This window comes from Budorcas taxicolor, chromosome 11 (genome assembly GCF_023091745.1).
Source record: "Budorcas taxicolor isolate Tak-1 chromosome 11, Takin1.1, whole genome shotgun sequence".
Taxonomy (NCBI): Eukaryota; Metazoa; Chordata; class Mammalia; order Artiodactyla; family Bovidae; genus Budorcas; species Budorcas taxicolor.
In genome coordinates, this window is record NC_068920.1 from 55,291,837 (window position 1) to 55,317,956 (window position 26,120).

The following is a 26,120-nucleotide window of genomic DNA, read 5'->3' on the forward strand; positions in this document are numbered from 1 at the left end:
AAAATAAAGTAAAATTTTTAAAAAGTAAATAAATAAAATTTAAAAAAAAAGAAAAAGAACCTGATGCTGGGCAAGATTGAAGGAAGGAGGAGAAGGGGACGACAGAGGATGAGATGGTTGGATGGCATATCTGACTCAGTGGACATGAGTTTGAGTTAACTCCAGGAGTTGGTGATGACAGGGAAGCCTGGTGTGCTGCAATCCATGGGGTCACAAAGAGTTGGACACCACTGAGCAACTGAACTGAACTGAACTGATTATTTCCAATCAGATCAAATCCGTTAATGACCTCTTTGCTCGTACAATATTAATTATCAGAAAAATGCACATCAAAAGGATCTGAGAAGATTTAACTTCTACGATGATGAGGCTGAAATAAAACTTTGGCATGAGAAGAAACAGGAGTTGTGTTTTTAAGCTGCATAAAAGTACAAAACATACTTAATGATAATATTTTAAATGAATCAAAACTATTCCAAGGGAAAAATTCACCCACAAGATAAACCCAATGTGACTTCTTAAGGCAACACAGGTCAATGGCCCCCAGAGGGAAAATAATCTCTTCTGCAGGTTCTATTATTTCTGGTAGGTTTTAGTGGTTATTTGAACTATTGCCTTACTGGTTTATTTGCAAAACCTCAGGTAGGTTTGCTATTGCTTCCAAAAACCTGGAAGAATAAAGCAAAACCCTAGCTGATTTTTGAAGAGAAGGCCAATTAGAATAAAAATTCAATTTTACTACTGTAGTAAAAGCTGACACCAACCTTTACTGATTGCTTACTACATGCTAAGCACCGCTCCACAAGATTTGCTGTTGTTCGGTTGCTAAGTCATGTCTGACTCTTTGAGACCCCATTGACTCTAGCCCACCAGTCTCCTCTGTCCACGGAATTTTCCAGGCAAGAATACTGGAGCGGATTGCCCTTTCCTTCTCCAGGGGATCTTTCAGACCTGGGGATTGAACCAGCATCTTGTATGTCCTCTGCATTGGCAAAAGGGTTCTTTATCATTGAGCGACCAGGGAAGCCCCCTGTGAGATCTACCTGTATTCAATTTCTTAATCCTCATAAGAATCCCATGAAGCAGGTAATTTTACTGTTCTCACTTTATATATAAGAAAACTGAGACCCAAGAAGCTTAGATAACTTGTCCAAGGTCACAAGGCAGCAGTGAGAACTGAGATGGGAACTCAGCTAATTCAACTTTAGACACCATGCTCCTAAATGCCCCTCTCTCTGCCCACATCAAAATGCAAACTGATCAGAAACCAACCCAGGGAAGCCTAGCAAGCTTAACTTGGAAACGATTTTCCAAATATATTAAATTAGACATATGACATATAATTACACAACTGTGACTAAATTCTCAATCTACTTTCTTATACTTTAGTTGAAACATGTGCAATTTCAAAAAATAAGTATTCAGCTGAAAAGCAATTCTTACTTATGATGAATTGATTTTGTGCCAGAGAATTTCTGAGTTGCTGCCAGGAATGGGAACATCATGGACTAAGTTGAAACATCCCTGCACATGGCCTTGCAAGTGTGCAAATATGAACAAAGTGAGAAGCAATTGCATTTGCAAAAGTAAGCTAATTATTTTAAGTTATTAATCTGAAACAAAGGTCACTTAGGCCTGAATCCCATGTTTTAAAGCTCTCTTCTCAAAACCCCTGTGCGACTACCCACTGGCCTCCACAGAAGTATCTGACCTAAGACCAATTCCTCTGGTTTTCACCAAAACCAACCTCTTCTCTCCCTCAAAACTAAAATATTAATTCTCTTCAGCTAGAAGGAATCCACTTAGTTTGGGGAAATTAGCATAAATATGTGAACGCCCAGTGATTGCTGAAATTTCCCAAAGGCTTTTGTATTTTAGCCTGAGGCTACTTTGATAACCCAAAGGAATCGCTACTCAGTAGAATTAGCAGGGTGAAACAAAGGGCACCAATAAACTTGTAGAAAGAATGGTATTTCAGAAAAAATAAGTTATTAAGAAGTTGCTTCTTCCTTAAAAAAAAAGTTGAAAAAATTGCTTTTTTTCCACATTTTCACTCTGTGTGTGTGTGTGCTCAGTAGTGTCCAACTCTTTGGGAACCCACAGACGAGCCCACCAGGCTTCCCGTCCATGGAAGTTTCCAGGCAAGAATCCTGGAGTGGGTTGCCATTTCCTTCTCTAGGATATCTTCCCGACTCAGGGATCGAATCTACTTTCCTTGCATTTCCTGCACTGGCAGGAAGATTCTGAAGATTAGACCAAATGTGGGGAGTTTGTCCCCACAAATGTCCCTTTAGCTATGAAGTGGAGGAAGAAGCTACCGTTGCATGGACAGGTCTTTTGGAAGGGATTTATTTTTAAACCGGAGATTGCCTGGTTATTTCATATAGAACAAACACATTCCACATGGGTTAATCGGGGGATAGGTGAATCTTACTTTTTTGATCATTTTATAATTCATTAAATAAAAAATATTACTATTAAGCACTACTCTAGACACTGAAATTCCAAAGGAGAACTGAACTAATCTTCACTGTGAAGTGCTTCCATATAAAAATCATTCCCAGAGTGTCATTAATTTAGTCACTCTCTTTGACAGTAGGGAGACAGAATGAATAAGCCAGCCTCATTCAGGGGCTTCTCTCTGCTTAACAGATTTATTTCTCTATGCTTAGTGACGAGTCCAAGTATGAGCTGTGCTGTGCTTAGTCACTCAGTCTGTCCAACTCTGCCATCCCATGGACTTGCAGCCCATGTCTGCAAGCCTTTGTCTGTGATAATTTTTCAGGCAAGAATACTGGAGTGGTTTCCCATGCCCTCCTCAAGGGGATACTCCCACCCCAGGGATCAAACCCAGGTCTCCCACACTGCAGGCAGATTCTTTACCATCCGAGCCACCAGGGAAGCCCAAGAATCCTGGAATGAATAGCATATCCCTTCTCCAGAGGATCTTCCTGAACCAGGAATCAAACCAAGGTCTCCTACATTGCAGGAAGATTTTTTACCAGCTGAGCTACCAGGGAAGCCCAAGTATGGGCTATCATAGTTAAGTTAACCTGGTTTTACAAAAGGGTTGTCATATTTGTTGGAAGTTCAGAAAACTTGAAGCAGATGACTGACTTTATCTTAGAATCAGCACTTACTCACCCACCCACATGTGAATTTCTCCTCTTTCAGTTTCATGATTTAACTCTCAGCTCCCAGAATCCAATTTCTCGCTACTGGGAAGACTAGATTCTCCTGCACAGATAAGTCTGCCTATGGAAATCTGTAAAACGTTCCAGAGAACATCTAACAAAAAACGACCAATACATTCAGCTGGATGTATAGTAAAATCGCTTCATCTGTTTTAGTTCTGATTCTATTGGACTAATTAAAAACCTATTAATTTTCCAGGCCAGAAGTTCTCCAAGGGAAGAAAATCTCAGGGTGTTGCTATGGATTCTGTTTTTCACATACAGGTCCCTGATGTGAGTAAGGAACCACCTCCAGGGGAAAGAGCCCTAAAAGGATGGAAGAGTGTGTGTGTGTTCCTGTCCTCCTGCCAGCTCCTCTGAAGAAAATGGAAAGCAGATTAAGAAAGCACGCCAACTTGAAGATCAGTGGAAAACTGCAATTTCACTTAAAGTAGTAGGTGGCAAAGGGGTGAGATGATGACTAAGAAGAGAGAATGAAAATGAGGAACACATGAAACTTGAAAATACTGAAAATCAGAGGCTTTAACAGATAAGACAAAGCGTGTGCTAAAAGTTTGCTGTAAGAACATACGTACGTAAAATTGGTATCACTTCAAGATGCCTAATGGACCATTGATGAAGATCAGGGTACATCAAGAGGCCCTGGGTGGCTGCCCCCAGAGTGGATGCCCCTTAGAGGCCCTGGGGGCAACCTGAGCAGGCTGAAGGTCCTCTGGGCTTAGAGAGGTCAATGTCATGGAACTCTGATTTCCACATGGAAAATCAAATCATCTCTTGCAGATTAAATCATTTCAATGTAAAATATTCCAAGTTAAATAAAGTTGTATAAACATATTTCAAAAGATAGTCTGCTGGTAGGTAGGTCATACCATGCTGCCTTGCAAGGTAAATTGTTTGAGAAGCGTATTGCAGGTATTTTTCCTTTGTGTCAAAATATCCTAAATAACATGGCTACTTTATCAGAAGAACATGTGAATTAATCTTCCTAAATGCAATCTAAAAATTGTTCACAATAACATATTATAAAGGGCTGAAGTCAAATTCCAAGCCAAACAGGTTTATTTTGAATTTATCCTTTTATTTCTTAAATTGTGTTTCTTTCTTAATTTCAAGCTAGGTTTGAAGTGGGTCATACACTATCACCTGAAAATGGATGGGGAAACATACACAAAAGACCAGTATTCAATTTTCTCAGATCTCCAAACTAAAATCTGAAATTTTTTAGTTGTGATGATTAAAATTTATCAGAAAATCCCATCTAAATGAATATTATAATTCATATTTAGCAAAATTTATTATGGTCACTTCAGGTAATAAATGATTAATACTCAAAACATTCTCTCTAGCTAAGAAGTCATTTTTATCTAGATGATATTTTTAAATAATATTAAGTAAACAAGATTTGGTTTTCCTTGGTAGCTCAGTTAGTAAAGAATTTGCCTGCAATGCAGGAGACCCCAGTTCAATTCCTGGTTCAGGAGGATCCCTTGGAAAAGGGATAGAATATCCACTCCAGTATTCTTGCCTGTAGAATCCCATGGACAGAGGAGCCTAGCGGGCTATAGTCCATGCTGTCGCAAAGAGTTGGACATGACTGAGCAACTAAGCACAGCACAGCAGCACAAACAAGATTTATCTATAGCGGACAAACCACTTAACATCTCAGTGTCTTAGGCTATGTCTAAGTGGTGCCACAATCAGTATCAACTTACTTAAAAAATTCAGTCATTCATATTTAATAGATAGAAACAGATTCAAAATATTATGCAATCATACTTCCAATCATATACAAATGTGTACACAAATGGATATGTTTATACAAATATACACAAAAAATACATATGCACACAAATATATACAGATACACATGCAAATAAAAATGTAAATGCAACTGAGAGATATGCATGTATGAAAATGACTAAAAGAATATACTTTCTAAAAATAATTATTGCATGAGAAGTAAAAAATGAATGAGTACATATGCACCCCTTTGACTCTTTTTAGACTTGGATGTCAAACACAACACTCAAACCAATTTTCAAGTTTTTATTTCATTTTTCTATCTGAAAATCATCTTGACAGATTAAACATTTAGACATTTAAGACCTTAGAACATATCTTTCTTCATTTTTCACCTGATTGCAAGGAAGTATCATTCTTGGGATACAGTAGCAGCATTAAGGGGAAAAAACAAATAGACAAGCAAGCAAACAAAATAATATTCTCCCCCACTTTATTGTGGTATCAATTTAAAGTTCAAAGGCAATTACAGATTAGGATATACTTTTTTAAAAAAATCACTAAAACTCACCATTTAAACTCTTCTAAGATATTAGGCAGAATATTCACAACAGGCTCAGTGGTGATTAGGAATTTTGTGCTTGCTCAGCTTTAGTTTTTCTGTTTTAACAAAAAAAGCAAGTTAGGTGTTACTCACTTTGGGCCCTTGTAGTCCTGGTTTTCCTGGAGGACAAATACAGGGAGCTGCGGTTGAACCTACATCACTGGGACCGTTGAAGCACTAGAAGACAGAAAAGGAAACATTCTACACGGCAAGATGCATACATACGTGTGCACACACGTGTGTCTGTGTGTGTGAAATGGTGAAGGCGACTTACATTTACTTTCCAATGATATCTAGCCCAATCCAAGAAGAAATTCAGCATCACACAAACAAGCTATGAATACTAGATACACTCAAACCACATAAATGGATTCTATTTCTGTAACATACTTACAATTGATGGAAGGAAGCTAAACAGTCCCACCATGCAAATATTACCATAAGGAGAATAATAGTATCCAGGCCTACCTCACCATTCTGAAAGAAAAACAACAACAAACATGTTTTTAAGACATGTTTTGAATGAAATTTCTAAATTATCTTTCTAATTTACAGATATTTCTTTGTCTAGAGTAGAAATAAATAAAGTATCAAAACCAGCAAGAGCTAAAACATTTGATAGCAAATATCCTAGACTTCACTTTCATGCATTGGAGAAGGAAATGGCAGTGTTCTTGCCTGGAGAATCCCAGGAACGGCGGAGCCTGGTGGGCTGCCGTCTATGGGGTCGCACAGAGTCGGACACGACAGAGGCGACTTAGCAGCAGCAGCAGCAGCAGCATCCTAAAACATTACCTATTTGTTAAGGCAATGGCACCCTACTCTAGTACTCTTGCCTGGAAAATCCCATGGACAGAGGAGCTTGGTGGGCTGCAGTCCATGGGGTGGCTAAGAGTCGGACACAACTGAGTGACTTCACTTTCACTTTTCACTTTCATGCACTGGAGAAGGAAATGGCAACTCACTCCAGTGTTCTTGCCTGGAGAATCCCAGGGATGGGGGAGCCTGGTGGGCTCCGTCTATGGGGTCGCACAGAGTCGGATACGACTGAAGTGACTTAGCAGCAGTAGCACATTTATAATAGGATGAAGGAAGGAAATTAGCAACGATGAGAGTGTGCTTGGTAAAACAGCCTCGCAGGAATAAAATTACCTCAAGGTGGGGCTTTTATGCTCTCTTGAACTTTCTGGAAATCACTTAGTGAAATGAAAGTCACTCAGTTGTGTCCTATTCTTTGCAACTCCATGGACTGTCATACATCAGGCCCGTCTGTCCATGGAATTCTCCAGAGAGACATAAGAGACTTGGATTCAGTCCCTGGGTCAAAGAGATCCCCCGGAGGAGGGCAGGGCAACCCATTCCAGGATTCTTGCCTGGAGAGTCCCATGGACAGAGGAGCCTAGCAGGCTACAGTCCACAGCACTGCAAAGAGTTGGACACAACTGAAGCAACTTAGCACCCTGGAAATCACATGAGAAGCAGAGAAAAAGACAAAACACATCTAAAGAAGTCACAACTACATGCATTCAATTTTATGCAATTTACTTTAGGAAAGCTTCTTGCTAAACAATCTGTTTCTTACTGAATAATGCACGATTTTAAATGGGTTAGTAGTCTTTCCAAACAATAACAAATTCAATCAGAAAATGAGAAGATGGGAATAAAGATGAAAAAGGGTATAAACAAACCTGAAGAAGTCACACATGAGAGTGAGGAAGGAGCCATTAAAACACAGAAGGTGGATATGAGAACTCAGAAACTACAGTCTCAAGCTATGCTTCTCTTATGGGAGGCAAGGGGTGGAGTGGCCATGGTCACGGCAAATGTCATGGAGAAATACAATAAATCAAGTATGCACAACGACTCTCAAAATGAGAGTCACAACTGTTTAATGCTTTTAGGAGAAATTTATATTCCAAGTTATGAGCAGCTAAAATAAACATCATAGTGTTTAAAAGAAAGAAATTTATATTTCAAGTTATAAGTATATATAAAACAAAAGTTACAGTGTTTCAACAATTAAAGTAGAAAACTCAGAAGAAATCATTTCTAGAAGTTTCCATTGTTGATTTTTATTATAGATCCCTTAAAAGCACTGCTGTGTGCTTTCAAATTTTCAAAAGATGTGAATCCATAAGTTACTCACTTTAATAGGGAAAAGGAAGATGATGACAACAAGACTATAACAAGGAAAAGAACCATGTAGGGCTCAAATGTCACTGAGAATTCACACTGTCAAAAAGTTTTACATTCTACCATATCTGCATTACCAACAATAAACCATTTTTTGCCCAGAGAAAAATCAATTTCACACACTCACACATGCGTATGATCAGACTCTAACATTTTAGTTTATAATCTTTTTCTTCCTAATGCATTAAAATCTCTAAAGGAATAGAAAGTTGCTTATATCCTAGAAGTATAACAAAATCTTACCTAACAACAATAAGAAGAAAAGTTTATATTTATTACGGTTTGAGAAAACGTGCTAATGGACAGGAAAATGAATCATTTTCTACTCTTCAGAATCGTGCCACATAAAGTATTTCACTCACACAATCAATGAAGTTTAGAAACGTGTTTTACTCACTGGACTTTCAGACAATGAATTCTATGTTTTTCTAGAGCAGGTCCAACCCTGCTTCATTCAAGAAGTGGAACAACAACGACCCCCAGATGATGAAAAAACATTCCCTGTGCTCTCCCATTTACACTTGTACATTAATACATAATAACATAATTTCAATTGTGAACCTCAAAATATGTTTTAATCAATATCATTTTACTTGCACTGAAAATGAAGAAACAGATTAACTCTGTAAGTTAAATTCAAGCTCACATGCTATCTGCATTCTATTTATTGCTTTGCAAGTACTGAAGCAACACCTGGTGGAAGAAATAATCCATCCTACTCACAAATCCAGGTATTTCACATGCTGTCTCCCGGTTGTTCTGCTCTGGGTCACAGTAGATTCGCAGCTTTTGGACATCAAACTGGAAACAACAAAACCAGTCAAGTTAAAGTTGAGGCCCAAAAAATTGCTTTATAAAAAGCAACTCAGATGCACAGAAGCAGTCACTGTAGTCAGCAATAATGTGACACAGATCAAAGCACTTATCTTTGATAACAATAAAATACAATAAATAATAAAAAGACAAAATTTGAATTCTTGACATATAGCATAAAGGTGTGACGCAATGTAACTTCCAAGGAAAACTTTCCTAGCACCAAACACAAATCTCTGGTTTCCTTGGGAAACCCAGTGGTACTTATATAGTATCCTTGTATTAAGAGCTCCTCTAGAAAGCATTTCCTGGGCCACTGAAAAGCTTCCCCAGGCTTTCTGTGTTCACCCTACATCTCTCCACGTTCCTGATCACACAGAGGAGGCTCAAGAAACCGTCTTTGGTTTCCAAGATTTAGTTGTTGGCACAGAGAGCTGTGTGATGAGTAAACCCAGCACCTATTACTATTTAAATATTTACTACAATTTGACATTAATACACAGAGACCATAATCACACATCTGAATATGACACCATCTTCTCTTAATAGAAACAGGGTGAGAAAAACATACCTTTTCAAATAACAGATTTTTCAAGACATGGCTTGAAATATACACCTCTCAAACCATAATAGATATGCTAGTTTAAAAGAATACCAAAACAGTCACAGTTTTGCTTATGAAAATCCTGACACACATTAATCTAATTTTATCCTCACAGCTGCAAAAAAACTTTTATAACTGCCACTCACAATTTTACTCATATTGTCTTTTCCAAATTCATGATATAATCGATGCTTCTCCTGAGAAATATGAAATTAATGTTTCATAAAAACATAGAATTCTACCATGAATGCAGGAGAACATATTTCTAAGAATTATTTTATTAAGTCTGATTTTTCATTTTCATACATACACACAAACATACAATTTCACTAATGAACTGACCACTTTTTGATTAAATCCCTTAAAGGAATTAAGTTAAATACAATTATATGCGATAAATACTATCACTAAAGCTCCATTTTATAGGATGCAGAAAGCAAAACATTTTTACTCACCTGAACAGTTTCTTCTTTCCCAGAGTATTTTCCAATTTGGGTTTGCCCACTGATGAAGATCCCTAACACTGGATGTAATGGCTTGTTTTCAATTTGTTGATCATCAATATACAGAGTTACATCTTGTTCTGTTACTAAGAGACGAATCTGATGCCAGCCTTCATCAAATAATGTCTATAGGAAGAGAATACAGGAGATTCATAAAGAGAATTCCTAACAATCTTGTATTTTCTTTGTCTCTATTCTTTAGTCATCAACCATAAATCCATACCACACAGATTGGCTGTATCATATTCTAACTCATCCTGACCCGAGCTGGGTCCCAAAGGCCAATATCACTTTATTAATCCCTACATGAGTTTCCATCGCACATTCCAAAGTAGCTGGACCAAAGTATTTGTGGAAAAAACTCCCTCAAGGTCACAGATAAGTTCCTAAAGTCCAATTCAAGTGGCTTCTTTTATCTTTTCATCCTACGTACTTCGTGGCATCTGTGTATCATGTAACTAGTCCATCCACTTTGACAGTCTCCCCCAAATCTTCTCCTGATCTCCACAAAATGATATTAATAATATCCTCAGTTTTTAAACCACAGCAAGCACCCTTACCTTCTTCTCCTTACCTCAGTTGCCATAACAGGTAGATGCAAAATTCCAGCAAGGATGTGTTTAAGGCACAACTCAGATTCACTTCTCCATTGCCCTTCTCATTGTCATAATTTAGGCTCACAGGTATCTTGCTTTGTTTGAATAATTTTTAAACCCATCTCAATCCCTGTCCCTTCCCTCTCCAAGCCAACCTTCTTCCCTCTACTAGAATTAATCTCATGCCCCCGTCTTAATAATTTCTGTATTCCTAGGACAAAGCCCAATTCCAGGGAAGAATCAAAGGTATGCTTTATGAAAGAAGGAAAAGGAGCAGAAGAGAGAGCTGCTTAGATCCTGACAGGACAGTGATCAAGACTTTTTGATGGAATTCCATCACTGACTGAACAAAATGCAAAACCGTGTGTACAGTTCCCAGGTCCGTGTTTACATATAAGATACAAGTTTGAACTTATACCTGGCTTGCTTTTGTGTGCATGAGTATCTTATACTCGAAACACAGAGGACGCCACATTCTATGCTCTAAATGAAAACCCCGCACTTTACTACACGTGACTCCTTGGAAATGAACCAAGATTTCCGTGTCCTGTCTCTCTACCAAAATCCTATACATCTTGCAAAGCCCATTCCAGAAGCCAACTCATTTATGAAGACTTGCCCACATTTTGTATTGGAATCCACTTTTCCTTCCACATTCCACATTTTGCACTTCTATGTGATACCAGAAGCACTGAATATTACATTATAAATAAGTTCGTTTAGGTGAGAAACATGCCATATTCATTTGTCACTTCTTACAGAAACCAGCACATCGTCTTTAATGAAAATGGCAGACAATGTTTTAAGTTTATTCTTCTCACCAAATGAAGAAATTGCAAAAATGCATAGTTCCATGTACAGCCTTTTATATTTCCTAAATTATATAACATACTATTAGACGCAACCCACTCCAGTACTATTGCCTGGAAAATCCCATGGACAGAGGAGCCTGGTAGGCTACAGTCCATGGGGTCGCAGAGTCAGACACGACTGAGAGACTTCACTTTCACTTTCAGACTGTTATAATAATAATCAAAATGTAATTGCTTTTATCATGATATCTGTATTCTGAACACATTTGACTTGGGAAATACACTTTTACTTTTAGTTTATTATTTTATTAAATACATGTTTCTTTGGGGGATATAAACTGTCCCCCTAATAAATGCAAATTCTATATCATTATCTACTTGTATTTAATGTTCTGACAAATATGACTTTACCTCAACACCCTGTAGGACATAGCAGTATAAAGCAGACCAACATGGACTTTGAAACTGACCAGACCTAAATTAAATTCCTGATGTCACAACTTAACTAGCCATGCTAGTTAAGGGAGAACTTAATATACTTGAACATTTTTTTTTTCTGTAAAATGAGAGCAATAGCTCCTTCCTTGGGTGGTTATTATAATTAAATATTCCTGGCACTTAGAAACAAGCACTGAAAATATAATTTTCCCCACCCCATAATCTCACACAGATTAAGACATATTTTCACTAAAATTGAGTTGCCATATGATCCACTCCTGGTTATATATCCAGACAATATACTATACTTCAGACAAAACTATACTTCAAAAAGATACATGCATCCCTATGTTCATAGAAGCACTATTTACAATAGCCAAGACATAGAAACAACTTAAATGTCCATCAACAGATGAATGCACAAAGATGTTATATACATTTATGTATGTTTTATATATATAAAAAGAATGAAGTAATGTCATCTGCAGCAACATGGGTTAGATTATCATACTAACTGAAGCAAGCCAGAAAGAGAAAGACAAACACGGTGTGATATCACTGATATCTGGAATCTAAAATAGGACACAGATGAACTGATTTAAGAAACAGAAACAGACTCACAGACATAGAGGACACAACTGTGGCTGGCAAGAAGGAAGGGGTGGGGGCTGGATTATGAGTCTGGGATTAGTAGATGCAGACTGTTACATATGCAATGGACAAATGACAAGGTCCTTTCCACTGTACAGCAGAGAGTGTTATATTCAATATCCTGTGAGAAACCATAATGGACAAGAATATGAAAACAAATAACATATATGTATAAATGAATCATTCTGCTGTATACCCGAAATTAATACAACACTGTAAATCAACTATACTCCAATAATTAAAAAAAATACTAATTGTCTTCCTTTGCTGCTTTTATTCAGTAAGCAAAATTACATTAGGAAATCAATATCTTTTCAGTCATGTTAAATTATGGCTCTCCTCTCCCAAAACACATCAACTTAATGCTAATTCCCCATGAATAACACAGTCATACCTAGGCATCTTTACCTTAACTCGAGGGTCAGCAAAGGTGACCACTTGTGAGCCATTAATGATGCTGGTTGTTGTAAATAATAATGTTTTATCCACTCCATTTAAGGTAACTGCTATTTGTGGTCTTCCATCAATGGTTAAAATTCTCCATAAATCCCACATTTTCTTGACCTTAAATCTCTGAGTGGAGACAAATACGTATGATGGAGGAAGACCTTCTGGGAAAACATTACTGGAAAAAGAAGACTGTGTATAAGCTTAAAGAATTCTCAACATGTCTACAGATTTATCAAGAAAAAACTATATCAACATACAACATTATGGGGGGATGGGAGAGAGGTTCAAAAGGGAGGGCATATCTGTATACATATAGCTGATTCACTTTACTGTACAGCAGAAACTAGCACATTGTAAAGCAATTATGCTTCCCTGGTGATTCAGACGGTAAAGAATCTGCCTGAAGTGAGGTAGACCCGGGTTCAATCCCTAGGTAGGGAAGATGCCCTGGAGAAGGAAATGGCAGTCCACCCCAGTATTCTTTGTGTGTGTGTGTGTGTGTGTGTGTGTGTGTGTGTGTGTGTTTTACTTTATTTTACTTTACAATACTGTATTGGTTTTGCCATACATTGACATGAATCCACCATGGGTGTATACAAGCTCCCAATCCTGAATCCCCCTCCCACCTCCCACCCCATTCATCTCTCTGGATAATCCCCATGCACCAGCCCCAAGCTTCCTGTATCCTGCATTGAACATAGACTGACACTTCATTTCTTACCTGATAGTATACATGTTTCAATGCCATTCTCCCAAATCATACCACCCTCTCCCTCTCCCTCTCCCTCAGAGTCTAAAAATCCACTCTATACATTTGTGTCTCTTTTGCTGTCTCGCATAGAGGGTTATCATTACCATCTTTCTAAATTCCATATATATGTGTCAGTATACTGTATTGGTGTTTTTCTTTCTGGCTTGCTTCACTCTGTACAATAGGTTTCAGTTTCATCCATCCATCTCATTAGAACTGATTCAAATGTATTCTTTTTAATGGCTAAGTAATACTCCATTGTGTATATGTACCACAGCTTTCTCATCCATTCATCTGCTGATGGACATCTAGGTTGTTTCCATGTCCTGGCTATTATAAACAGTGCTGCAATGAACATTGGAGTATATGTGTCTCTTTCAATTCTGGTTTCCTCAGTGTGTATGCTCAGCAGTGGGATTGCTGGGTCATAAGGCAGCTCTATTTGCAATTTTTTAAGGAATCTCCACACTGTTTTCCATAGTGGCTGTACTAGTTTGCATTCCCACCAACAGTGTAGGAGGGTTCCCTTTTCTCCACATCCTCTCCAGCATTTATTGCTTGTAGACTTTTGGATCGCAGCCATTCTGACTGGTGTGAAATGGTATCTCATTGTGGTCTTGATTTGCATTTCTCTGATAATGAGTGATGTTGAGCATCTATTCATGTGTTTGTTAGCCATCCGTATGTCTTCTTTGGAGAAATGTCTATTTAGTTCTTTGGCCCATTTTTTGATTGGGTCGTTTATTTTTCTGGAATTGAGCTGCATAAGTTGCTTGTATATTTTTGAGATTAGTTGTTTGTCAGTTGCTTCATTTGGTATTATTTTCTCCCATTCTGAAGGCTGTCTTTTTACCTTACTTATAGTTTCCTTTGTTGTGCAGAAGCTTTTAATTTTAATTAGAGCCCATTTGTTTATTTTTGCTTTTATTTCCAGTATTCTGGGAGGTGGATCATAGAGGATCCTGCTGTGATTTATGTCAGAGTGTTTTGCCTATGTTCTCCTCCAGGAGTTTTATAGTTTCTGGTCTTACATTTAGATCTTTAATCCATTTTGAGTTTATTCTTGTGTGTGGTGCTAGAAAGTGACCTAGTTTCATTCTTTTACAAGTGGTTGACCAGTTTTCCCAGCACCACTTGTTAAAGAGATTGTCTTTACTCCATTGTATATTCTTTCCTCCTTTGTCAAAGATAAGGTGTCCATAGGTGTGTGGATTTATCTCTGGGCCTAAAGAAACTAAAGACCTATATATCAAAAACTATAAAACACTGATGAAAGAAATCAAAGAGGACACTAATAGATGGAGAAATATACCATGTTCATGGATTGGAAGAATCAATATAGTGAATATGAGTATACTACCCAAAGCAATCTACAGAGTCAATGCAATCCCTATCAAGCTACCAGCGGTATTTTTCACAGAACTAGAACAAATAATTTCAAGATTTTTATGGAAATACAAAAAGCCTCAAATAGCCAAAGCAATCTTGAGAAAGAAGAATGGAACTGGAGGAATCAACTTGCCTGACTTCAGGCTCTACTACAAAGCCACAGTCATTAAGACAGTATGATACTGGCACCCCAGTATTCTTACCTGAAGAATACCATGGACAGGGGAGACTGGTGGGCTACAGTTCACAGGGTCACAAAGAATTGGACATAACTGAGTAACTAACACACACAAAGATAATAAAATAAAATAGAAAAATACGTATAACATTTACCTTGTGAATTCTGATAAATCAACTTTTGATGTTATTTCATATCCTTTAATCTTTGTTGGTGAAAGCTGAATTCTCTTCTTAGCCTTTTTCTTTATACCCAAGCCTAAGAGAATATCAAACCCCTTCTCATCACGTGCTGCCACGGGAATTCGTGTTGGACAGACAGATTCTATGAAGGAAAAGGCATAAAAGTTGATTAATCATGGGTTACTTCAACAAAAAAGAAAATTAAGGGAGGAATAAAGAACATAGAATTCTAAAATCTCTATATGCACTCAAATGTATGTAAATGTATTTCTGAGAAAACGTTTTTGTTTTCAGGGTGTTTTTGTTACTTGACAATGGAGTCTTAATTGTCTTCCTTCTCCCTAAAATGGGATGAAATGTAAGATGAATATTTGTTCATGAACTGTTTTAAGGGCAACACTGTGCTGAAGTTTACACTTCACTGTTTTAGCTAAGAGGCAACGAAACACCTGGCCTGTGGTAAAGGCGGGCTGGAGCAGGATTTCTGCTTCTCATCCAGGATTGTCCGGGAGTCACATACCCTTGGATACTGCTCTTGAACTTCTTGGATCCGGGAGAAGAACTCTGCTTGCTTGCTTGCTTTCCCAGCATTTGAGAGGTAAGAAAAAACATGTGTGTTGCTCCTTATACTCTTTCCAGTTCTAGCAGTTTATAATCTTACAGTTCAAATGTCGTTGGACCTCTCACTCTGGAAAAAACTTAACTGTGGGTCTTTTCTGTTCATGGAAATTCTTCAAATGGGCCTATTATCTCATCTATGATTAATCAGATTATACATTCTATTAATCACATTCATAAATGAATAAAGAATTTTTCCTTAAGAAGAGTCATTAAGGTTTGCATTATACAGTCATGTATATAAATTATAAAAATGTGATGCGCTTTTCAATTATCTAGGAAACTAGTGTCTCAAATTATGTGGAAAATTCTGTACAGTTGAAATGCTATTAAGCTGTTATACTGTAGGAATGTTGCAATATTTTCAGATTCTTCCAAGGCCATCATATAATATACACACTGAGCCTGACTGCTTATATTTTATAGAGCAGCTAACAGAATATAAATAGAAGAACCTCCACAAAATGTGCTTTAAGATAAGCATTCTCCTGAAAAACATTAAAGAGAGGGAACAGTATCATATTTATCCTATAATAAAAAGTAATGAGATGGATTTTATTAGGTCAATAATACTGTCATAACGTTTAGCACAAAATACTGAAATTAATTTAAGCTTTGTTATAAATAAAATTAGATGTATCCCTGAAAAGATACGGATATTTGCATCTCCAGGTCTGAGGATGCTGAGTTGTTTTTAGCTTGCTTGTTTCTTTCTCATTTTGTTTTTGCTTTGTTTGGCTGCAGTTGTCTGTTTATTGTTTTGGCCATGCAGCACAGCATGCAGGATCTTAGTTCCTGACCAGGGATCAAACTTATGCTCTGGGTAGTGGAAGCTTGGTGTCTTAACGACTAGGCAGCCAGCGAAGTCCTGGGTTTTTGCTATTTTAATAGCTTTATTGAGGTAAATGGATATATAATAAATCAAACATAAAGTTTACAATCTAATAAGTTTTGACACATGTATATACCTGTGAAACCAACTCCACTGACAAAGCAATGAACATGTGCATCAGCCTCAAAAATTTCCTTACATTCCCTGCAATCTGTTCCTGACACCATTCACGATCGCAATCCCATCCGCATTCTCAGGCAGCACTGATATGTCTTCTGTCACTACAAATAAGTTTGAATTTCATATAATTCTATAGCAACGGAAGCGTATTGTAAGTCCTCTTTCTTGTCTGGCTTCTTTCATGCAGCATGATTATTTTAGATCCACTCTGGCTATTGTTTCAGTTGTTCATTCTTTTTGGATGCTGATTAGTGTCCATTGTATGGATATATCACAATTATCTACACACTTGCTGATGGACATTTTTATCATTAATATTGGAAATGTTGGAAATAAAATTAAGTTTTCATATAAATAGAATTAGATGTATCCCTGGGAAGGGAAGGGTATTTTCCTCTTGGATCAGAGGTTGCTGAGTTTTGAAGGACCTAATCAATCACATCCTTCTTCCTCTACGAAGCTTAGCGCTAACTGATGTGAAGATACAGAGACTGTGCAAGCAGAAGGTGCTGGTTAGGGATGTGAACCACTGAGTCTGATGAGACAGTGAACTCTAATTAACCACCCCTGCCTGGCAGCCCAGCAGGACTGATTCATTCCCCACCACCCGAGAAACAGGACTTGCCTCTAAGCTCACATATGATCCACAGAGAAAATGGAGCTCCAGCTTCACAAACCTGTCCATCCAAAAAGAAAAAGCTAAAGGGACTTTGCCAACATGACCATCTACTTATCTCAGATGGCCTTATCTGAAGACGCATTTTCTCATCAGTGGTAAGGAGTGAAAGAAAGTGGAGAAAGTCAATCTACATACTCACTGCAGCATTGCTTTTAATTTGAAAGAATGAGAACTCCCCAAAAAACTTTGCCTGCACCTAGACAAAAGCCAGCTTAAGTGAGCTTTGAGCAGAGAAGTGACAAATTAGATTTCACTATTAAACCAACTTTACATTTCAAAATAACCCATGTTCTGACAAATATTAATCTTTTACTACGTTACTGAATTAATTTGTCTTTTCATCTCTACTTAAAATTGAAATTTCTTATCACTTAAAAACTCATTTTAATGTAAAATCAAGACAACTTATTAAAAGAAGAGCTAGTCTAGCTGAAGCTCCTCCACATGAAAACACAAGAAGCAGGGAATAAATGTGGTAATAATGCTGTATTCAGTCCAGTTCAGTTCAGTCACTCAGTCGTGACTGACTCTTTGTGACCCCATGAACTGCAGCACGCCAGGCCTCCCTGTCCATCACCAATTCCCGGAGTTCACTCAGACCCACGTCCATCAAGTCAGTGATGCCATCCAACCATCTCATCCTCTATCATCCCCTTCTCCTCCTGCCCCCAATCCCTCCCAGCATCAAAGTCTTTCCAATGAGTCAACTCTTCGCATGAGGTGGCCAAAGTAGTGGAGTTTCAGCTTTAGCATCAGTCCTTCCAATGAACACCCAGGACTGATCTCCTTTAGAATGGACTAGTTGGATCTCCTTGCAGTCCAAGGGACTCTCAAGAATCTTCTCCAACACCACAGTTCAAAAGCATCAATTCTTCACGCTCAGCTTTCTTTACAGTCCAACTCTCACATCCATACATGACCACAGGAAAAACCATAGCCTTGACTAGACAGACCTTTGTTGGCAAAGTAATGTCTCTGCTTTTGAATATGCTATCTAGGTTGGTCATAACTTTGCTTCCAAGGAGTATGCATCTTTTAATTTCATGGCTGCAATCACCTTCTGCAGTGATTTTGGAGCCCCAAAAAATACAGTCTGACACTGTTTCCACTGTTTCCCCATCTATTTCCCATGAAGTGATGGGACCAGATGCCATGATCTTCATTTTCTGAATGTTGAGCTTTAAGCCAACTTTTTCACTCTCCTCTTTCACTTTCATCAAGAAGCTTTTTAATTCCTCTTCACTTTCTGCCATAAGGGTGGTGTCATCTGCATCTCTGAGGTTATTGATATTTCAGCAATATTGATTCCAGCTTGTGCTTCTTCCAGCCCAATATTTCTCATGATGTACTCTGCATAGAAGTTAAATAAGCAGGGTGACAATATACAGCCTTGATGTACTCCTTTTCCTATTTGGTACCAGTGTGTTGTTCCATGTCCAGTTCTAACTGTTGCTTCCTGACCTGCATATAGGTTTCTCAAGAGGCAGGTCAGGTGGTCTGGTATTCCCATCTCTTTCAGAATTGTCCACAGTATATTGTGATCCACACAGTCAAAGGCTTTGGCATAGTCAATAAAGCAGAAATAGATGTTTTTCTGGAACTCTCCTGCTTTTTTGATGATCCAGCAGATGTTGACAATTTGATCTCCGGTTCCTCTGCCTTTTATAAAACTAGCTTGAACATCTGGAAGTTCACGGTTCACATATTGCTGAAGCCTGGCTTGGAGAATTTAGAGCATTACTTTAGGCTGTATTATATAACTGAACTCATAAATCAATAAATTAAATTCTTCCTGCCATTATGATGCAAGATTTGTTCCTGGCAGGGGGCAGGGTAATACAGAACAACATTAAGCCTCATTTGAAATGCATTTGATTTAAAACTGCAAAAGAAAGAACTTTATTTGAAAAGAAAATGTGTTAAACATTATATCATAGGAATATTCCTATTTGAATTGCTCTTTTGATTTGTTTTACCAAAGAGAAGTTATAAGATATTAGACAAAGAGCTCCAACTGAAGATCAGAATCCGAGGTTTAGACCAAAGCCTTCCTCTTAACCTCTCATGAGCCTCTGGCTTCTCATCTGTGAAGTGAGAATAATGCTCTCCTTCACAGGGCTTGTCTGATGATCAGATGCATTGATGTATGTGGAAATGCTTCATAACTTCAAAATAGCATGCAAGTGCGGGGAATAAAGCAAGTACTGTGTTCATCCTTTTTCTATAATCAAGTCTTTTGCACTGTATTTTATTAATAATGTCCAGGATTGTACAGGAAACGGTGTGGCATGGTGCGTGAAATCAAAAATGTTTATCAGTAATCACAATATAGCCATGGTTTCATTAATATCTAGCACATCTCATTAGTGATCATGCATGCCCAGCCATGAACAGCTCTTTGCAACCATACAGACTGAAGCCTGCCAGGCTCCTCTGTCCATGAAATTTTCCAGGAAGAACACTGCAGTGGGTTGCCATGCCCTCCTCCAGGGGATCTTCCCAACCCAGGGATCTAACCCGTGTCTACTATGTCTCCTGCATTGCAGGCAGATTGTTTACCACTTGAGCCATCAGGGAAGCCCTCTCATTAGGGAAAATGTATTTAAATAATTACATTTTATTTTTCTTTAGGCTTTCAATTTTTTAAGTGTAAAGTAAACATAAAATTTATCATTTTGACTATTTTTAAGTGTAAATTCACTACCATTAAGTATATTCAATGTTGTATACCCACCACCACTATTCAGGGAACCAGAAAAGAAAACAAGGAAAAACCACTAAAGCAGAAAAGCTTCAATTTTCAGAAATAGAAACTTTGTACCCATTGGACAATAACTCCTCACTTCTCTCTTCTCAGCCCCCGCTATCCTCATATTTTCTTGAAGGAATAATCTTTCTTCCCTATTTGCTCACCTACAAGAACAATAAAATATCCTCATACACCAGAATTGAAAAGTAAAATGTAGCTAAAATGCTCAAATACAGTTTGTAAGTTTGCATACACTGGCTATGGGAAACAGGTAAAAGAAAAACAGTAGGTTTTTCCATACATAAAAACCTACTTTGATTGCCAACCAACAATTGTTCCAAAACCTTCCAGGGAAATAAAGGTAAATAACTAACTTCTCTATAGTGTCCTAAAAAGATGTATGTATAAGCATACAACCAATTTCCACTGGAAATTGGAAATAAAAATTGGAACTTGGAAGTTATTTTAAGGACCAAGAAAATCAAATGCTAACAGAATCAGTCAGAGGATAATACTCACAACAGCGGAAAGACTTCCAATTAGTTACCGTTGAACAATTAGTTCAATTAGTTCAAATAACTTCCAATTAGTAAGTTGAACAATCTAGATAAAACAAGTTAGTTTGAAGAAGTACATTTAGGAACAAGGATAAAAAAAGAAAAAGAACTCAAGATCTAAGTTCACAAGTGCAGGAAACTAAACAGTTGTTAATTTTAGCCCAATATGTTCAGAGAGTATTCAGGAAAGGAATGCTTTCTGGAACAATAGATCATTCCAACTTATTTTAAACACTAGGGTGCAGTAAAAATTGCTTTCTGTTAAATCTAACAGATAAGTAATATAAGTAATTCAGTCTTATCAGGGTCATAAAAACATGTTCTATTTAAAATACTACCATAGTCAGGGACAGAAAAACTGTCCATCTTTTGAGTCTGATCAGGACAATTAGATATGTCCAGCTACTCCTTTCTGTGTGTGCATGTCTGACTCTTGGTGACCCCATGGACTATAGCCTGCCAGACTCCTCTGTCCATTTGATCTTCCTGGCAAAAATAGAAGAAGGGGTTGTCATTTCCTCCTTCAGGGTATCTTCTCAACCCAGGGATCAAACCTGTCTCCAGTGTCTCCTGAATTGGCAGACATATTCTCTACTGCTGAGCCACAGGACTGGAAAAGGTCAGTTTTCATTCCAATCCCAAAGAAAAGCAATGCCAAAGGATGCTCAAACTACTGCACAATTGCATTCATCTCACATGCTAGGAAAGTAATGCTCAAAAATTCTCCAAGCCAGGCTTTAACAGTTCATGAACCAAGGAATTCCAGATGTTTAAGCTGGATTTAGAAAAGACAAAGGAACCAGATCAAATGGCCAACATCCAATGGATCATCAAAAAAGCAAGAGAGTTCCAGAAAAACATCAGCTTCTGCTTTATTGACTATGTCTGGATCACAACAAACTGTGGAAAATTCTTGAAGAGATGGGAATACCAGACGACCTGACCTGCCTCCTGATAAATCTGTATGCAGGTCAAGAAGCAACAATTAGAACTGGACATGGAACTGGTTCCAAATCAATAAAGGAGTACGTCAAGGTTGTATATTGTCACCATGTTTATTTCACTTATATGCAGAGTACATCATGAGAAATGCTGGACTGGAAGAAGCACAAGCTGGAATCAAGATTGCCGGGAGAAATATCAATAACTTCAGATACACAGAGGACACCACCCTTATGGCAGAAAGCAAAGAGGAATTAAAGAGACTCTTGATGAAAGTGAAAGAGGAGAGTGAAAATGTTTGCTTAAAACTCAACATTCAGAAAACGAAGATCATGGCATCCAGTCCCATCACTTCATAGTAAATAGATGGGGAAAGAGTGACAGACATTATTTTCAGTTCAGTTCAGTTCAGTCGCTCAGTCATGTCCAACTCTTTGTGACCCCATGAATTGCAGCACACCAGGCCTCCCTGTCCATCACCAACTCCCGGAGTTCACTCAGACTCACGTCCATTGAGTCCGTGATGCCATCCAGCCACCTCATCCTCTGTCATCCCCTTCTCCTCCTGCCCCCAATCCCTCCCAGCATCAGAGTCTTTCCAATGAGTCAACACTTCGCATGAGGTGGCCAAAGTACTGGAGTTTCAGCTTTAGCATCATTCCTTCCAAGGAAATCCCAGGGCTGATCTCCTTCAGAATGGACTGGTTGGATCTCCTTGCAGTCCAAGGGACTCTCAAGAATCTTCTCCAACACCACAGTTCAAAAGCATCAATTCTTTGGCACTCAGCCTTCTTCACAGTCCAACTCTCACATCCATACGTGACTACTGGAAAAACCATAGCCTTGACTAGACGGACCTTAGTCGGCAAAGTAATGTCTCTGCTTTTGAATATGCTATCTAGGTTTGTCATAACTTTTCTTCCAAGGAGTAAGTGTCTTTTAATTTCATGGCTGCAATCACCATCTGCAGTGATTTTGGAGCCCAAAAAATAAAGTCTGACACTGTTTCCACTGTTTCCCCATCTATTTCCCATGAAGTGATTGGACTGGACGCCATGATCTTTGTTTTCTGAATGTTGAACTTTAGGCCAACGTTTTCACTCTCCACTTTCACTTTCATCAAGAGGCTTTTTAGTTCCTCAGATCATGAATTCCTTATTACCAAATTCAGACTCAAATTGAAGAAAGTAGGGAAAACCACTAGACCATTCAGGTATGACCTAAATCAAATCCCTTATGATTATACGGTGGAAGTGAGAAATAGATTTAAGGGCCTAGATCTGATAGATAGAGTGCCTGATGAACTATGGAATGAGGTTCATGACATTGTACAGGAGACAGGGATCAAGACCATCCCCATGGACAAGAAATGCAAAAAAGCAAAATGGCTGTCTGGGCAGGCCTTACAAGTAGCTGTGAAAAGAAGAGAGGTGAAAAGCAAAGGAGAAAAGGAAAGAATTTATTTTAGGGAGCTCCAAAATCAGATGGTGATTGCAGCCATGAAATTAAAAGATGCTTGCTCCTTGGGAGAAGAGCTATGACCAACCTAGACAGCATATTAAAAAGCAGAGACCTTACTATGCCGATTAAGGTCTGTCTAGTCAAAGCTATGGTTTTTCCAGTAGTCATGTATGGATGTGAGAGTTGGACTATAAAGAAAGCTGAGCACTGAAAAATTTATGCTTTTAAACTGTGCTGTTGGAGAAGACTCTTAAGAGTCCCTTGGACTGCAAGGAGATCCAACCAGTCCATCCTAAAGGAAATCACTCCTGAATATTCATTTGAAGGACTGATGCTGCAGGTGAAACTCCAATACTTTGGCCACCTGAGGTGAAGAACTGACTCATTGGAAAAGACCCTGAGACCCTGATGCTGGAAAAGATTGAAGGCAGGAGGAGAAGTGTATGACAGAGGATGAGATGGTTGGATAGCATCACCGACTCAATGGACATGAGTTTGAGTAAGCTCCGGGAGTTGGTGATGGACAGGGAATCTGATGTCCTGCAATCCATGGGGCTGCAAAGAGTTGGACATGACTTAGTGACTGAACTGAACTGAGTCACCAGGGAAGCCAGATGTTAACAAGATGTGAGATTATCATACTAATTAATAACGAAAACATTTTTCCAGATCTCACCTAGCCCAGTTTATAAGTGCCTATTCAATCCAATTCTACTTGTTAGATTGTTTGTAAGCCACCCCTCTGCAGAAGTCACATATTTTATCAATAACTGGGGAATCTTATATGGAGATTTGCAGTCAGAGACTGAAAGCAATTTTACTGGTCCAGATCCAATAGTCCAGTAAAATATAGTCGTCTATGATGCCCCTGTGTACAACTCAGATCTATGCAAGCCAGCTCCTTTAAACTTTCCTGAATTGAACTTGCCCTTAATGGTAAGGCAAATGTGAGTATAGGTGTCACTGACACACATCCCTCAATGACATTCAGTGGCAATTTAATAATTTGCCTTTCTGAATGTCTGTTATATCATCAGGGGCTTTAGTATCATGTAATGTACAAGTCATAGAAAAGGTGCCACATCCACCATGGTTTCAGTTTCAATTTAGTACTAAGACTGTAATTACTTAGACTCCATCTCATCATATTGGAAATACAATAAAATAGCAATAGCAAATCCTAAATAAATTATCCAAGAAGAAGTCCATTTACCAAAGCCCAGATTCACAAAATTTCTTTTCTCATCACTGATTAAGTGATCTCATCCTTTTAACCAGCAAGCAATCCCACTGTCTTGAAATATAGATTGATTTAAAGTCAACAGTACTTCATCAGAGGAAGATATCTGCCCAACGCACGTCTGACAGACAGTGGGACCTAGTAAGCATAGATTTTTATAAGACTCCTTTCAGTGGTGAGTCAACAGAACCAATAAACTCCAATTAGCCTTAAGTACAACTTGTGTGCAACCCAGAAAAGTAAAAATCTTTTTCACCAGTGAGTAGTCTCACTAACATAGAATGTATTATTTTTCAACAATAAGAAAAATATAAGGAATGGAAATCCATCCTTGGCTTAGAAAATAAAGGGTAATTACAAAAGTAACTCATCTGGTTTTGTCAGTTTTCATTTCAAAAGCATTGATTACATGATGACATGTTAAGCTATTCCTTTCTCTTATTGAATACTAGAGATGGAGAAAGGTAGTGCATTTTACCTTTAGGCAAATCCAGACAATAGTCTGTATCCCATTCCTATAACTCATTGTTTACTCCTTTTTTTCATTTTTAACTTAAATGAGAAAAACTTTTATTAAATATTACAGTTATACATCATTTTAACATGCTAATTCTTCTGTTTATTTAACAGACATCCAGACATCTTAACATGCCTGTCTGTTGCTCTAGCCTCTAGCATGCTGATAATAATGTGGCATACAATATGGTCTCTTTGCTCTCACACTGATAGGGCTGACCTCTGTGACCAACAGGAAAGACACTGGTGTCCTTCTCGCTCTCTTGGATGACTCACTCTGGGGGAAGCCAGTCGTCATGTTGCAGGGATGTTCAAACAGCTCCTTGGAGATGTTTACCTGCCCAGGACCTGAGACCTCCTGCCAACAACAGCACCAACTTGCCAACCTTGTGAGTGAGTCACCTTAGAAGCAGACCTCCAGCCCCAGTCAAGCCTTCAGCTGACTGCTGCACCAACTAATATCTTGACTGCATTCCTTGAGAGAACCTGAGTCAGGATCACCCAGCCCAGCTTTGCCCATGTCCCTGATCCACAGAAACTGTATGAGATAATAAATGCTATTATTATTTAATCCAAATACAAGATAAAATGAACGAAACAAAATGAAAATAAGGCCTCTATTACCAAAGCTGGAGTCAATTAGCCTAAGATCATATTTAGAATGAGTGATATTGACCAAGTCAAGATCCAAATTCAGATCTGGTTCTGACTCCAAAGATTGGGCTAGACCATCATATATATTCACATGGCCTCAGGTTTATAGAAAGAACTATCAAGTGCTTTACTTTAATATACATTGCATTGTGCTTACTGAATTTTTTAAACTTTTTTGTAAGATACAACCTACATTCAGTAAAATGCCTTGATCTACTCTATGAATTATGCTATGATGTACTTAGCCATTTTCCTGTGAGCAGTCATTTGAGTTGTTTTCAGTTTGGGGCTTCTTTAAATACAGCTGCTATGAACATTCTTGAATAGTCTTTTGGTGAACATATGAACTTATTTCTCACAGCTAAATATTAACTAGAACTGCTGTTTCATAAGGTAGCAGTATTCTTTGCCCTGATACATAATGTCAAAGACTTTTTCAAAGTGATTGTACAATTTTCACTCCTATGGGCATGCCAATGGTCATTTTAAAGGATGTTATAATATTAAAATATGTCATTAAGTGATATGTATTATATAAATAACATTTTAGAGAGAGAGAAAGAATGGGAGAGTGAGCTACTTATATAAGCTTTA

General features: G+C 38.1%; 1 protein-coding gene across 1 annotated transcript in view; it reads right to left on the bottom strand.

Annotated features, from left to right (window-relative positions):
- Positions 1-26,120, bottom strand: part of COL21A1 (collagen type XXI alpha 1 chain) — a 169,406-nt gene that overhangs the window by 127,774 nt on the left and 15,512 nt on the right. Inside the window, exons 3-8 of the mRNA XM_052648985.1 lie at positions 15,072-15,240; positions 12,557-12,773; positions 9,604-9,777; positions 8,455-8,532; positions 6,007-6,015; positions 5,632-5,715 (exon numbers count right to left, since the gene is read on the bottom strand). Coding sequence (XP_052504945.1) covers positions 5,632-5,715; positions 6,007-6,015; positions 8,455-8,532; positions 9,604-9,777; positions 12,557-12,773; positions 15,072-15,240 — 731 coding nt within the window. The remainder of the gene's footprint in view (positions 1-5,631; positions 5,716-6,006; positions 6,016-8,454; positions 8,533-9,603; positions 9,778-12,556; positions 12,774-15,071; positions 15,241-26,120) is intronic.